Genomic DNA, 16,305 nt, shown 5'->3' with positions numbered 1-16,305 from the left:
CAACGCCTAATTTTTCAAGCGCAACCTGTATAAGCAGGTTGTCTGTGTCTTCTTCCTTATTTTCTGCTACTCCAAACAGTCGTAGACTATTTCACCTTTGGTACTGTTCTAGCTCGTCTGTTGCGGCAGATAGTTTCACTTCCAACTCTCGTGCGTTTTTCTCGTATTCAGACACAGACTTTTTTAGTGCTGTAATTTCGGCAGTATTGGCCTCAACAGTTTCACGCATTTTGGCCAATACTGCTGCCGTTACAGTATCTGATATAGTGCCTGCTATCAGATCGAGATTGTTTTTATTGCGAAGCGCAGCGTTTACCTCAGAGCGGACCAGCTCCGCTATACCGGGAGCCGCGGCCACATTTTCCGCCAAGAGCGAGCCCGCCACACCTGCTGCTTCCCCGCTGCTGGACGCCTGCTGTTGACTCTTCTGTTTACCATTTTCTCGAAGATATTGGCAGAGCACAGAAAAAAAAAATAGCACTGCTGCACAGAACACTGTTGTTTACACAATTTCCACTGGTACTAGACAACACCATCTGCGAGAACACCTTCGAATTCAACTGAATTTCGCGAGTCGAACTTAACACGTGTTACACTGCAGTCGCCATGGCACTCTCTGTTTAATTGCTTTGTAGTGCTTCAGAGGCTTACAGACTTAACCTGCACAGTAGGGTAGCCCCATATATTTAGGTGACTTCAGTCACAGAGACATTTGTCGTGGGGGGTCTAGAGCAAATAGTACATGAGAGACTGTCATTAAACAGTGTGAGAATTAACTATCACAGTAGAACTGACACTACCATGGTGTCTCTGTCTATTGGTAGACCACTTTGATTGATCTTGTGAAGTCTAACGAAATGCTTTGTGATGGTTTATGTTACAGTCACTCAGCTCAAACATCATAATTTACTGAAATTCAGTGACTGCATTATATTTTGTTGTAACCATTTCAAGTAGCAGTGAAGGCAGTAACACATGATCACTGATGTAACTCCATAAGAAGAAATCACATTGGTAACTATGGAGGTCACTGAAGAAGAGAAGTGTCACAAAGAGAAGTTAGTCCAATCTGTCACTGGGGTAATATGTCATTGAGGTAATCACGGAACGCCTGAAAGAAAGTTGGTCCAGCAGCATCTTTTTGCAAAATGAGGTCTCCACTACCTTTCTGTAACTGTGGCATTAGCTATTGCTGCAGCATACCTTTGTTTGTGACACAAGTCACAGTTTTCTCTGCAAAGAAAAATGGAATCACAAATTAACCCTTGGAGAGATGCTGGTATCCACTGACAAGTGTCATTTTTCTGTAAGTCTTGTAGTTTTCACACAATTGCCTTCTGAAACCTGAGGTACTTACGAATAATCATTGACTTTGCACACCATTGGACAGAAAATATTAATGGTTCAGACAGAAATAAGTAGATTCGAGTCACCTCCTCTGTGTCAGATTTCCTTAAGTACACAGCAGACATTGGGAACCTGACATATTGCAAATACTCGTAATCAGGTTAAAAATCTGGTACAGTACGTTTTCAGGATGAATGCCTTCGTAGCAGTGACAGAGTAGTGGAATGTCGCACTTCTTTCATATGGAAAGGAAGCGTACGATCACACTGTTATGATGTAGAGTACAGTTCTTCACCATTTCAACATGCACTTCAAGATAGTCAGAGTACAATATTGCTAATGATTTCAAACTTGCAGGAAATGGCCTACGCCGAAAGAAGAGAGCACCCTGTTCCTAAAAAGATGTACAAAGTGTAAGTAACATTGAGAATCACGTCGGTAAAGGGGTCCTCCACACTCATTTGTAAACCTTCAGTTAACTTATACCAATGAATCACAGAGTCTTGCATGAGCACTGGAAGTTGTACACTGCCAGCCATTAAAATTGCAGTACCCTGAATGTGACGTGCCACAGATGTCAATCTGGCACAAAGTGCAGCATATATTTATATATACAAGTGATTAGTATTTTGCAAAAAGTAGATAGGAATCATGTATTCTGTACATAAACCAATATTGCACAGTGGATTTCTGATTCAGAAATCAGATTTAAATATCAGTTTCCAGAATTAAATTTTCACTCTGCAGTTAAGTGGGATATGAAACTTCCTGGCAGATAAAAACTGTGCGCTAGACCGAGACTCAAACTTGAGACCTTTGCCTTTTGAGGGCAAGTGTTCTACTGACTGAACTTCCCAAGCACAACTCACGACCCATCCTCACAACTTTATTTACACCAGTACCTTATCTCCTACCTTCCAAACTTTTACAGAAGTTCTCCTGTGAAACTTGCGAGACTAGCTCTCTTGGAAGAAAGGATATTGCGGACATATGGCTTAACGACAACCTGAGGGATGTTTCCAGAATGAAATTTTCACTCTGCAGTTAAGTGTGCGCCGATATGAAACTTGCTTGCAGATTAAAACTGTGTGCCGGACTGAGACTCGAACTTGGGACCTTCGCCTTTCACGTGCAAGTGCTCTGCCGACTACGGAATGAAAATTCCATTCTGGAAACATCTGCCTCTCTGTGGCTAAGCCATGTCTCCTCATTTTCCTTTCTTCCAGGAGTGCTACTCCCACTGGTTTCACATGAGAACTTTTGTAAAATTTGGAAGGTAGGAGACGAGGTACTGCTGGCAGAAGTAAAGCTGTGAGGACAGGTTGTGAGACGTGCCTAAGAATTCAGTCGGTAGAGTGCTTGCCCATGAAAGGCAGAGGTCCCAAGTTTGAGTCCCAGTCCAGCACACAGTTTCAACATGGCAGGAAGTTTAAATATTAGTTGTTTCTGAGAAGATTGTGCTATGCACTTGCAAGAAGGAGAAACATCTACCAGCATATGATTGAATTGGACAGTTGTCAGACCGTAGTGCTGTACGATATTGGTGTCTGGACAATAACTTTCAAAACCTGTAAGGTACTAACAAAACTGAAGAGGTCATCCATAATGTCCACCTGTCAGTTTCAACAAAATCTGTGCCAACAGCCTTTGAGAAACGAGGCCTACTTCAGTAAGCTGAAGAATATGTGCATCTATCCTACTGCTTCCTTTAACCTCAGCAGGACTATGAGAGATTCAGATTTGAAACAGGAGCCAGAGGAGTAGATTCCACATTACCAGATCTTTTCTCAGCATCCCTTGAGGAAGTCTGCAGATCTATCAACTGAAAAAAGAGGAGGAGGAATGCATATCTGAACCCTACTTCACTTTGCTGACAACCTCGTAACATTTGCTTCTCACAGATGAAACTTCGGAAACTGATGGAACAGCTTAACAGGACACACTTAAAAACAGAACTGAAGATCAGCTAAGATAGGACTACAGTGATGTGTAATCAGCATGTTGTAAAGAAAATTGTGTGGGTGAATAATGTCATTGTGGAACCAGTTCATGAGTTTTTGTATTTGGGGCAGCTGAATGTGACTGGATTGACATCGAAAGAAATGAACAGGAGATCAGGAATGGAAGGGAAAGCTTTAGTGAAGGAAAGGGTTATCAAAAAGAACATCAGATATTTACATTCAGTGTGTATTACCAGTTTCATCAGACAGAAGTGAAACACTACAGAAATGATTCGAAAACTGAGAGGTGCTCTGTGAGTAGTAGATATGTGCTCGATGAGAATTACCACGAGAGGTGAGGCAGTGCAACAAACAAATGGGTAAGGAAACGAGCTCAAGTATCACTGTAATGGCAGCAAAGTGGAGGTAGCAGGATATGTGGACAATTGAGAGAATGGTGGCTGGAATAGGAAAATTTTCTGACAAATTCTGAGAAAGAGAACTAAGATTGTGATGATGATCTAACAGAAGGCACATATAAGACATTAAAAAATGAAAGTGAGTGATGAGGATAGGTGTGGCTGGAGACTGTAAGGCTTTGAGAAGACTGGAATTGGTCTTTAAAAAGTAGTGTACGTCAAATGGCAGGTCTTCAGGCACAGACAGATGCACCAAAGGTAGGAAGCTAGCAGTCTAGACATTTGCACAAAGACTCGCGTCAAGTCTGCCAATCTCCATCAGCTATTTTCCACAGTGTATAATACTGCACAGGTGAAACATTTACAGGTGGCCACAACTAGCAAACCACAACAGCAAACATGAGTTGCCAGGCTAAAACAACAGTTTATGCACAGTACAAAATCAGTTTTAATATATAAGTGGTGGTAACATCGGTTGAAGTGTTAAAACTCATGAAGCCACCATACAGAAATGGGGTTCAAGTCCCTGTGTAACAGTATAAGTGACACCTGTTGACACTAAATCATGTTATAAACATTTTGACCAAGTATCCTGACTCATCGTTTGTGCGGCACACGCAGTTCTCTTGGCCACTTGGCACTGACGTGGCACAGATTGGTACCTGACAACTCCCTCTTTTCTCCCCAAAAGTGCTGCCACCAGCATTTCACACATTATCATTCTTGTGAAACACAGTAGGACCTAATATGCCCAGTTGCCAACATTTCTGAGGGACTTGGAAGCAAGCAGAGAAATTTTCAACTGTGATGCTTGTAAGCTCATTTGCCATAGACCATTACATGCTTACGATATCTTGATGAAGCTTTCCTGTTAGGAGCCTCTTCACTCAAGGAAACAAGAAAAAATTGCAATGCTAGAGGTTGGGCGAATATGGCAGATGTGGGATGGCAACAACAGAATGTCTGGCCAGATATATGGTAACAGATAAAGCAGTAAGCAGATAATGCAGTAAGAACCAGTCGCGAGCATGTCACGAATCAGGGCAGCAACATCGAATAGCTTTAGTTCGGTGTTTGACCTGGAGAAACATACTCGTGGTGAACTAATCCTTTACTATCACAGAATGTGATCAACATTGCCTTTGTTCTCGAAGGTTGTCATTTGACTTTTTCGAGGCTGGTGATCCAGGACTCTGCCATTCAGCACTTTGATGCTTCATGTAAGGGCCATACTGGTAGCACCAACTTTTCATCCCCAACAATAGTCTTTGACAGAAATGTGGGATCACATCTGGCTTTACCTGGTAGTTCAGCAGAAATTCTTTGCCTTTCCTCTTTTTGTTCATCTGTTAGTGTGTGAGGGATGAGTTTTGAATTAAGATTCCATTTCCCGAAATCTTCGTGTAAAATCTTACGACACGCATCACGATTCAAATTAAGTTGTTCTGATATAGAACACACACAGTTACGTAACAAATTTAAAAGTAACGGTTTCCTTGCAATAACTGTCTTACACGCTCCACATTTACATCAGTATGCGCTGTAGATGGGTGACCAATGTGGTATTATCTCACTCTGAATCTCTGCCTGGACAAAACCTTTCGCGCCACTCTAAAGCATAACTTTTTGAAAGTGCCTCACCTGCATAGCTCGCTTAATCATTGTCCACGTTTCACTAGGGGTTTCCCCTGAGCTTAATGCAGAGCTTAATATTCACTCTTTGGTCACAATCAGCATCCATTGTGTCACTGTAACTAATACGAGTACACCAAGAACCCAAACAGTATGTTGCTAATCAGAGCCCTGTATCCTAGTGAGTTTGTGCAGAAACATGGCCAAGGTCATTTCAAGGATGCACACATACAGGTAACATAAAAACTATCTTTGTTCCTTTTGAGTATTCAAACTCAGAAATAAAGAAACTTATTCTGGAACTTTTCTGACAAAGGGAGTATTTATGGCATATGCCATATATATGAGAGTTTATGTGATGACGAAAGTGGTTTGTTATGTTTAGTAATGAGTGGATGTTGGGACATCCAACTGTGGGAGATATTATTACAATATGTTCAGACGGTAGAACAGCTCGAACCCATCACTTCTATAATGCGAAGCGGCAACTGAGCATCTGACCTGCTGTACAGGGCCACTTGCTGCTTGGCGGCAGTCTTTGAAGGTGTTTAGAAAACGAGGAGAAAAAGAGGAAAGGTCATGGCTGCAGTGGATGCAATGACAAATTACTTTCAGATCGGCTTATGCAACATATAGTTTACTTCTTGTCTTGATTTTTGCACGAGTTACATACGTATAAAACGATATGTCAATATGTAAACTGTCTGTTATATGAGATTTTGTTACTGTAAAAGAAGGTGTGACTATAGCAAGTTTAAAGTTGAGTTGTTTAGGTCATTCAAGTAGCTCAAAGGACAATTAACACTCACTTTCAGCACCCATCCGTGCACAAGGTGATGGCTGGGTGGAACTGACTTGCAAGTCTACCCCAGTGAACACCAAGAAAACACAACCAAAACAAATCTTATCAAATAAAGCTGGTGATGTAAAATATCAGACAGTTGGGGATTACACACAAGAAATGGAATACTGAAGCTATACTAGGTTCCATTTCAGGATTACAGTTACAAACTTAAATTGGAAGATTGACATAGAAAATGTCACAGAGATAGCTAACTGAAAACTGTATTTTATTGCCTGAACCCTTAGAAGATTTGACATCTCTACTAAAGGGACTGCCTACACTACATTTGTCAGTCTTCTTCTTTAGTACTGTTGTGCGATACGGGATCCTTTCGAAGGAGGACGTCGAAAAAGTTCAGAGAAGAGCAGCTCATTTCGTATTATCGTGAGATGGGGAGAATGTGTCACTGTTGCAGTCATTAAAATAAGGCTTTTTCATTGCAGTGAGATGTTCACAGAATTTCAAGAGAATTTTGTTCTCTGAATATGAAAATATTTTATCAACCCCCACCTACATAGGTAGAAATCATCATCATAAAATATGAGAATCGGAGTGTGCTCGGAAAGATTTAGTTCTTCACCACGTGCTGTTAGAGAGTGGAATGAGCGAGAAACAGTCTGAAACTGGTTTTGTGAAACCTCTGCCAAACATTAAGTCTAATGGGAAGTTGTTGTGTAATAAATACAACATTACAGAGACAGAATTGCTAACTAGTACTTAGCTGCAGGAGGGAAAATTCCATTACTGTCAACAGACACTCACATAACTGTTGCTACATCGGTGAACTGTAAGTTCTCATCCTTGGCAGGACAGAAGGACATAGGTAGGGGAAGTTCACTAAGTTCGTACGGAGGGATTTTGTTCCGAAAGGTTAAAAACCAGCTGTAAAGCTAAATTTTGTTTATTATCAAGCATAACAGTGTAATTTGTGTTCTTTGGATTCACAAGTAGTATAGTCATTATAACATTCTGTGTTACTTCTGCTTCATTGATAAAATTGTGCTCTTTTAACCCTACAGATTGAAATGACGATCAAACTGTTTAGTAAAAATTTCAACCTATCAGAAGCCCTGAAAGAAATTATTTCCAGAAGGCTGGACAGTCAGAAAAAGTTCTTGGATCTCTCTTGTATAAATGATATTCCTGGTGAGTAAAAGATAAAACGTTTTTGGTTGTATTCATATTCTCTCTCTCTCTCTCTCTCTCTCTCTCTCTCTCACTCTCATGAATTTGTATTAAATTCCAGCATTGTTCTCACTACTCGCTTGTGATTGTTATACTGACTGTGATATTGAGCTTGCAGATTTAAGAAATGTCTCTCTGGTCATCCACATCATTAGTTCTGTAACCGTAACTGATCTGAATTCAATGAGCATCAAAGCTCTATAATTTACCTGCCAAACGTTACCCAAAATTTGTTGAAGTTAGAGTCTACAGACTTCAGTGTTCAGTTTAGAGTAGGCTATTCCAGTGCTCTCCACGGGGCTGATGAGCACGTGTCAGCTTGCCTGCACGGAGGAGTGAGTAGTATAGGCTACGGTCCAGGTAGCCCTATTGCACGCATTCTATGCATTTGCGAGCCACTCGGCTCGAACAGTAGCATTGCGTACACTGTGCCCAGCCCACTCATTGGCCACGTGTCAGTTGCTTTCTTACCCCTCCCCACTCAGCCTGCACTGCTTTCCAGCTGGAACAGCTCGGTTTAGTGTTATTTTTGTTCTATATTTTTTTACATCCTTGGTGTTTCTGATGTCCTTGTGAACTGGCACCAGCTTTCTGTGCTGTTGGTTACAGCATGTAAGGGTTATTGGACCTGCAAATTGTTAGCTCAGTTATTGTGGAAAAGCTTTCAGACAATTTAAACAATGGATAAGATTACTTCACAAGAAGTTTGAAGGTATGTTACAGACAGCATGCCAGTATTGTGGCACTCTTTACCTTTTTTTTTTTTTTTTTAATGGGTGAGGTTAAATTGACTGTTGATAAATTTAAAATTTATTCCAAAATAATTATGTTGTTATGATATATATTGTTTGTACTTCAAGATAATGATTCTCTTTTTCTATATGTTCTTTTTGCGCATGAGTTTCTATTTTACTTTCACTGTTATACATGCATTTAGTTTTTAGTCTAAAAGCCCTCAAAAATCATATTCTAAAATAGTATTTTCCTTTCTCTAGTAGACAATGCCACCAGTTACCCCAAAATCATAACACAACACACACACATCATACCAACACATGTAAGTTCACCTGATGATGGAGGTTTAAACCTTCGATACGTGTCGTGGATATAAACAAACAGTGACTGGTAACAGTAAACATGTTCTTTCACTTGATATCAATAACAGTCACGGTAAAGCCTAAGCTAAAATGTTTGCATTTAAAGAAAATCTCCTGTCTTCTGTGATTTTGAAAGCAACAGACTGTAAGGAAGGAAACCTTGAGATGTGCGTGCATGAAGAAGAGAAAGTCTGCCAGCCTTGTCAGAAGAAATTGCCATTGTTCCTTTAATTGTATTGTCTGTCCAGCATTACTTGAAAATGTAACCAGAATTGACTCACATTTCATCAAGCCATACAACTTAATAGACATTCAAATCACAGATCTGCATTAACAGCCAGCATCGCGATGCACCGACATCCTCCCTCTGTTTGTCAACAGCTTATGGCCAAAGAAATATCCACAGTGAAATCCCAGGTTGTGCAAAGCTGTGAATAACAATGTACAACTGCCACAAAAAGGCCCAATCCCTTAAGTGTGACCAATAACTTCCTGAGAGTCAGATCTTTATGTCTGCAATAACAATGATAATCCTGATTACACATCACATTGTCAGCAGATGAAATCTTTATTTGTAATCAGCTTATCCATTCAATGCTTTTACCCTGGAGTTTCAAGCTTCGATAATTTTCCAGCTTCCTTTCCTTTCGAAAATATTTCCTTGCCAATCGTCAGTGCTGCAGCAGTTCTATCGATTCCCTTGTTAACTGTGAGCAGTGGGCCACCATTTAAGTTTTTCAGTCTCAAAGTAGGCACATAATGCGCAAACTTATTTCTCTCTACTGTTCTCGTACGGGAATATGCCGGTCGAACTTTCCCATTCGTAACTATTGATGAATTTTCTCTGACGTCATTGATACCAAATAACTGTAACAACAAATAAAATAATTGCTCCTACAATCGTAAAAACAAAAGCAAGCAAAATCAAAAGGTACAGTGCTCACACAGGACAACATATTTCTCTTTATTGGGAAAGATTCACTTGCTAATGTCATTCTACATTTTCTTATTCTTTACTTCTGTTGACACTTTTTTTGTAGCCCAAATTTTTGTCTTGTTTCCTAATTTAATTCCCTTCTCATCACCTGACTTTATTTTATACATCCCCTTAGCCTTGTTATATTTTAACTTTTAACTTCTTTTAAAGACACTGTCAATTGCATACAACTGACTTCCAAGTCCATTTTCATCTCTGGCAGAATTACAATGCTGTTAGAAAAAGAAAGTTTTATTTTTTCTACATAACTTTCAATTTTCCTTCCAAATTTCTCTTTTGTTTCCTGTATTGCTTCTTCAATGTACAGATTGAATAACATGGGGGATAGGTTCCAACCCTGTCTCACTTCATTCTCAACCACCGCTTCCCTTTCATATCCTTCAATTTCTATAACTACAGAATGTGTATGTAATTGGTCACACAACCAAGTTAGTTCACGCTGTTGCTGGGATCTTGGTTTGCTTTCATGAGAAATTTGATTTTAAAAGTGTGAAGGTGGGGATGTACATTCTCTTACATCTTGCATTTTCGAAAATTTGTTTATTTTATTTTGGCCAAGAACTGTTGTAACATCTCTCACAGAATACACATTATGAACTGTGTGCACATAAATTGTGAACAGATAGGAAATATGTTGGAATTGCTGGATACTGTAAAAGCGATATTCGACAGCTTTTTGATATTGAAGAAATTTCATTGTTGTATCAATGGGAACAATCAGTTTTTGAAAATATAATGTAATTGGCTAGATAAAAAACCTACTCACCAAGCCAGTGGCAGGAGAACACACTTATAAAAGTATCGATATTTGCAAACTTTTGGAGCCAGTGGCTGCCTTCTGTGGCAGGTGGCTCGAAGGGGAAGGAAGAGTAGTGAAGGAAAAACACTGGTAAAGTTTAGGAAATGGCTCGAGTTCACAAAAGCCAACCAGAACCCTTGACCAGGGGTTGGTGATGTCTGACCTTTTGTTGCATTTTGAAGTTGGATTGGCAGATTATACCATCCTAGGAAACATGAGGGGCAGATAACACTGCAGGATTTTGCAGAATGAGAGAAGTCTGATGGAGTGGAAATTGACAGATGAGGCACGTACGTCACAGATTATCCAGGTACATTATAAAGAAGTGCCTTATTTAAACCAGCTTCAAACTGCAAAAACAGGCCAGATTTCATAACAAAAAGCTATCTCCCACCTTCTCCTAAACTCTTTCAAAAGCGATTTCTCTCTCTCTCTCTCTCTCTCTCTCTCTCTCTCTCTCTCCAGCTCCACGACAGTCACACCATCAGCTACCACTCGTCTTCTGCAAACCGAGCTTAGCCTACGTACTCAACATCCCGCAGCCTTCACCACTGCTTCCCAGAGAAATGATAATTCATGATCACAAGCACTAACACCTCAGTCCATAGAACTTCTTACCCCCCCCCCCCCAAACCAACCCCCCACCCCCTCCCCCCTCCTTTTACCTGCTTTTTAAGACCCACAAACCCAGTTACACTGGTTGTCCCCTAGTTGCTGGCTTCAAAGCACCTGCCAAATGTATATCTGAATTGGCAGATCAACACCACAACGTATAGTATAAAGACTTCCCTCATATATTAAAGCCACCAACCATAATCTAAAATTCCCTTCCCCCCCCCCCCCCCCCATACCTTTCTTGCCACCATTGATGCCCCCTTCCTGTATACCAACATCCCCCATGTACATGTTCTGTCTACTGCTGAACATTTCCTCAGTCAATACACACCTGATTCCAAAGCTACAGTGGCCTTCTTGCTCACCTTAATCCATTTTGTACTTATCAGCAACTACTTTACGTTTAAGGGACAGACGTACAAGCATACCAGGGGCATGGTCATGGGAACCAGAATGGCTCCTTTCCATACCAGCCTTTTCATGGTTCGCTTGGAGGGGGCTTTTCTGGGATTCATAAGGCTTCAGCTATTGGTTTGGTTTACACACATTGATGACATCTTTACCATATGAACTCATGGTGAGGCTGACCTGTTGTTATTGGAATCTCTAAATACATTCTCTCAATTAAATTTCACACGGTCCTATTCTGAATACTGTGCCACTTTCTTCGATGTTGATCTCTTCTTCACAGAGGGTCAGCTACACACTTCTGTTCCCATTAAACCTACTAACAAACAACAGCACTTACATTCTGACAGTTCCCATCCTTACCGTGTCAAATGTTCCCTTCCGTACAGCTCCGGCTTTCAAGACCATCATATTTGTTCATATTCAGACTCTTTACATCATTGCATCACCATTCTCACCTCAACCTTCACTGGACATAATTACCCGACCAGCCTCGCTCAAAAGAAAATTTCCAGGCCGATCGTATCCAGCCCCGGTACTGCTGATTCTTAAAAAAAACAACAACAACTTAGGAGTACCGGTACACCTCTTGTCCTCAGTATTACTCTGATCTCGAATATATTAATAATCAGTTACTTCAACAAGGCTATGTCTTCCTAAGATTGTGCCCTGAAATGAGATCCATTCTGTCTGACATTTTTCCCACCACACCTAGAATAGCTTTTCATTGCCCTCGCAATTTCCACAATATCATTGTCGGACCCTATCCTCCTCCTGCACCCATCTCCCTACCCTATGGCTCCTACCTCTGTGACTGTCCCCACTGTAAGACTTGCAATGTGCACCCTCCTACCATCTTGCAAATGTGAAACTACACGTCACATACTGGCTGTTATATAAATACCTCCAGACTCCGTTTCTCAGAATATGCAGGCGGGGACTGGCGTTACAACTTTTCCTTGGTTCTCACCACCCATCTGGTCTTAATGTACATTAATTTTTCTGGTTTCAGCATTTGTTCTCAGTAACTATTCCTTTCTTCACTCCGTTTTGGTTTTGTATATCTTTTATTTTGTGTCCTGTCTGTATAAGTCACCCTGACACAAAGTTGAGGGTGACTTTTCCAAACTGTTCCCATTTTCTAAACCTCACCAGTCTTTCCCTTCATCCATGTTCCTTCCCCTCCCACCGTTCTATTAGAAGTAGCCTTGGGTCTCCAAAAGCTTACAAATTTCAATACCTTTATCGTGTGTTCTCCTACTACCGTTTGGTGAGTAAATTTTCTATCTATTTATCATACAATTACACAACTGTAGTTATTCTTCATTTTAAAAACTGATTTTTATCAATTTTAAGACCAAATTATCTGTACCAAAATAAAATGCAGTATCTGACAGCAAATCAGATGACACAATTTGACATATGACACCATCAAAGGCTTTTGGCTCGGCACAGTAGCACAGATAGTGATATTATATGCAATATGCTCTCCTCACACATATAGTATCTGGTACGTGGATCCAGAGTCTCCGGGGTTGCATAAGAAGCCCAGTGAATGAGCTGCAGATTCACTTGTTTGTCATTTATGATTCAGCTGCTTCAAGAATGAAGGTTACTTTTATGCCAGGCACCTTGTTTCAGTTTGATATGAGACTGGATTGTCATTTGCCATTCACTGACAACTATGTGTGGATTCGGTTCTGTGCACCACACTTGGTGCTTCGTGTAAACTGTTCTCGTGCATTGTGTTTGAGAAACAAGACGTGTACCATAGTTTAATATAAGCTGCCATTGCAAATAAGTGAATGCATTTGTACTAATGTACAGCACTTTAGTGGAACAAAGTTATAATTAACTGACTGTCATCTTTTTAAAATTTCTGTTGAAGAATGTAAGTCATTCCATTGTACTGTAAACAAAACTCTTGCAGAAAACTATTTGTGGTATTTGAACACGTTCTTCTATTGCTAATTTCAGTAATGCGGTGAGCGGTATAAACTAGAAGATAGGTCTCTTTTTTTTTTTTACATGGCTGCATACAAAATAATAAAGACATCAGTAGTCAGTAGTATCCAAATCCATGGATCTTGAAGCATAAGGGTCATTCTGCCAGGGTGGTTAATGTGTTATATAACAGTTTATGATGGCCTTTCATTCTGGTACAAAAAAACCTGAAGATGGTCTTAAAACTAAATGAAATTGTTTGTTAAATGTAAAGAATTAGTGCACCTGTATCTAGTTCCTAATATATTGAAACTGTATTTTGTAGCTACTGCCTCAGAAGTAATAGTGGTAATCTAGATTTGCACAAAGATACATTCACGAGATTTGAAATACGTCAATCCTCGCACTCACGATTCTCGTTTCTGCCATCGGTAAGAGGTCCAGGAAATGCTGTACGACCCGACTGAGAACTGGCACATCCTGGACCAGATGCTGAGGGTCGCAGAGGTTGCGGCACCCGGGCTCGTAGCCCTCGGGCTCGCAGGGAACGGGATCACTTCGCTGACTGCCCTGTGGGACTTGCTGGCCCATACCAAGTGGAAGTCTCTGCGAACTCTGGATTTGTCGGACAATAAGGCAAGTTTAAATCAGTTAAAGTTTCAAAGTGGCAATCTTTGTATTTCCTCCATTTACTGAACAGCTTAAGCAAGTTTCATCCAAACTGAGATAAGTAAAGTCAGAAATAAAGATTAAGACATTCTACAATAGAAGTAAGAGAACAGACTTAACAAGAGTGAAAACTACAGTGCCGCAACCAATACGCGAGACTCGAATGGGCCTTATCCCACCAATTTGTTATGTGCGACATGCAAATGATATGTCTGTCATTAAAATTGTGTGCCACACTGGAGCTGGAACCTAAAAACTCACTGTACTCAGAAATCCTTTCTCCCGACTACGCTACTGCACCGAAGTGCACAGGAGTGTTTCTGTGAAGTACAATAGAGGTACTGGTGTGTGAGGTTGGGTTGCGCCTTGTGCCCAGATAACTCAGTCAGTCGGAGGATTGTCTACGAAAGACAAAGTTCTAGGCTCTAGTCCCTGTCTGTCACGCACATTTAATCAGTTTCAGAGCACAGAACACTCCACTGCAGAGCAACAGATTCATTCTGAAAATATGCAGATAATTAGTGCTACAGAACAATCCGCCATCTGTAATTTTGAGGCTTCAATGAGATGTGAAGCTAAAGTGTATAACCCGATTGGAATTTTATTTCCTTATGCAGAATGTATTTGAAAATTTAGCAAACTCGCCAGGCTCATTTTGTGCATCCACTTACTCGGATCTGCTCCGGATCTCTTCACTCTTGTGTGCACTTCACAGGCAGTCGGCGTTAGTCACCAAAAATTGATTATGCCAGTATTACACTACAGTTATAGAAATAGTTTTTCATAGTTAACTATTGTAATGCAGGTTGTGGGAAGTTCTAGAAGAATGTAAATACGTTAGGATTAAAGGAAACCACTCACCAAAAAGCAGAAGCACCGAGTTGCCGATAGGCACACGTGAAAGGAAGAAAACTTGCCAGCTTTCGGACTTTCTCCAGGCGAGCACCGAACTGAAACTGTTCCATTGGATTGCCACAGGGTACAGCAGGATTCATCACTGCATCTCTCCTGTCATTAACTGATCCACTGTCCAGTGGTGGCACTCTTTACAGCACCTCAAATGTCGGTTAGTATTTATTACAGAAGTGTGTGGCCTATGAGGAACTGCTCAACCATCGTTCCCCACTCCTTGTATCTCCCTAAGCACAGTTATTGTGCTAGATGGACTGCTGGTAGGTCTTTCCACAAGACAAGTAATTCATTCTGCCAATTTTATGAGATTTTCTTAGTCACTCTCGAACGTACTCAACGTCCCTGGCCGTCAGTACCTGAGGTCTACCTGGTCATTTGTTCGCATTTTTATTTCACAATTGCATTGCTGACAGTCAACTTAGGTAGCTTTAGAAGGGTGTAAATGTCCTTGATGGATTTGTTACTTAGGTGACATCCTATGACTAGTCCACATTCAAAGTCACTCTGATCTCAAGAAAGACCATGAACTTTAGACTTGCTTTTTCTTCTGTGCAATGTGCAGTAGCAGGGTGGAGATGGCTAGTTCATATAGCATGTGCAACTCCACAGCCTCTCATTTTTCTCCGGAAGGATTGTGTTAATATGCATTTGGGTCTAAATCTATATCCCTACATTACAAACCACTGTGATGTGCATGGCAGAGGGTACTTCCCAGTTGACCACATGTTAGGTTTTCTTCTAGTTTCACCCACATACGAAAAGTGGAAACAAAGAGTGCTGAAATGCCACTGTGCACTCGGTAATTAGTCTGATCTACTCTTCACGGATCCTACAAGAGTAATAGGTCGCAGGCTGTAGCGTTTTCCTAGTCCACACTTAATACTGCTTCTTGAAACTGTAAATAAGTTTTTCCAAAGTTGTTTGCATTTATCTTAAAGTAATATATCAGGTCATGATTTTCAGCATCACAGTGGTGCTCACCTGTGCATGTAACAAACTAGTGACCATTCCTGCTGCCCTTCTTTGTATACACTCAGCATCCCATTTTACTATCCCCTCTATTACTAAATCGCTCTTCCTGAAACAGGTACCAGTTGCAGTGAAGGGCAACAAGAATTCAATTTTCAATATTTTGCGTAGTTACTGATGGAATTTAAAAAATATAAAAAAACTGCCATAATATACCCTTTAAGAGATATAATCTTATGTTAAAGTTTAACACAACAAAACAAGAATCACAGTTAGCAACTGTGTGTTTCTCTTGAGGCAATGTGACTGATGGCTCACAAACACACTGACTTCATTCATTCAGTATCTGAGGATGAAGTTTACACGTAATCTCAAATCCTCAGGGAACACCCCACCCCACCACCATCCACAAAATCATAAAAGGAAAGAAGTTATCACTTCCTGAATTTTTGCTCGCTCAATGAAAGACCCGTACCCAAAGACTGGAAAGTCCCACAGGTCACTTAGATACTCAAGAAAGGCAGTAGG

The 16,305-nt window shown here is 40.6% G+C and overlaps 1 protein-coding gene across 1 annotated transcript in view; it reads left to right on the top strand.

The window, feature by feature from the left end:
• The window catches only part of LOC126210208 (nuclear RNA export factor 1-like), a 204,129-nt gene that overhangs the window by 126,871 nt on the left and 60,953 nt on the right, over positions 1–16,305 (top strand). The window contains exons 7-8 of the mRNA XM_049939387.1: positions 7,202–7,328; positions 13,664–13,863. Of these exons, the coding sequence (XP_049795344.1) occupies positions 7,202–7,328; positions 13,664–13,863 (327 nt within the window). The remainder of the gene's footprint in view (positions 1–7,201; positions 7,329–13,663; positions 13,864–16,305) is intronic.

This window comes from Schistocerca nitens, chromosome 10 (assembly GCF_023898315.1).
Source record: "Schistocerca nitens isolate TAMUIC-IGC-003100 chromosome 10, iqSchNite1.1, whole genome shotgun sequence".
Lineage (NCBI taxonomy): Eukaryota > Metazoa > Arthropoda > Insecta > Orthoptera > Acrididae > Schistocerca > Schistocerca nitens.
This window is presented reverse-complemented; position numbering and strand designations above follow the sequence as displayed.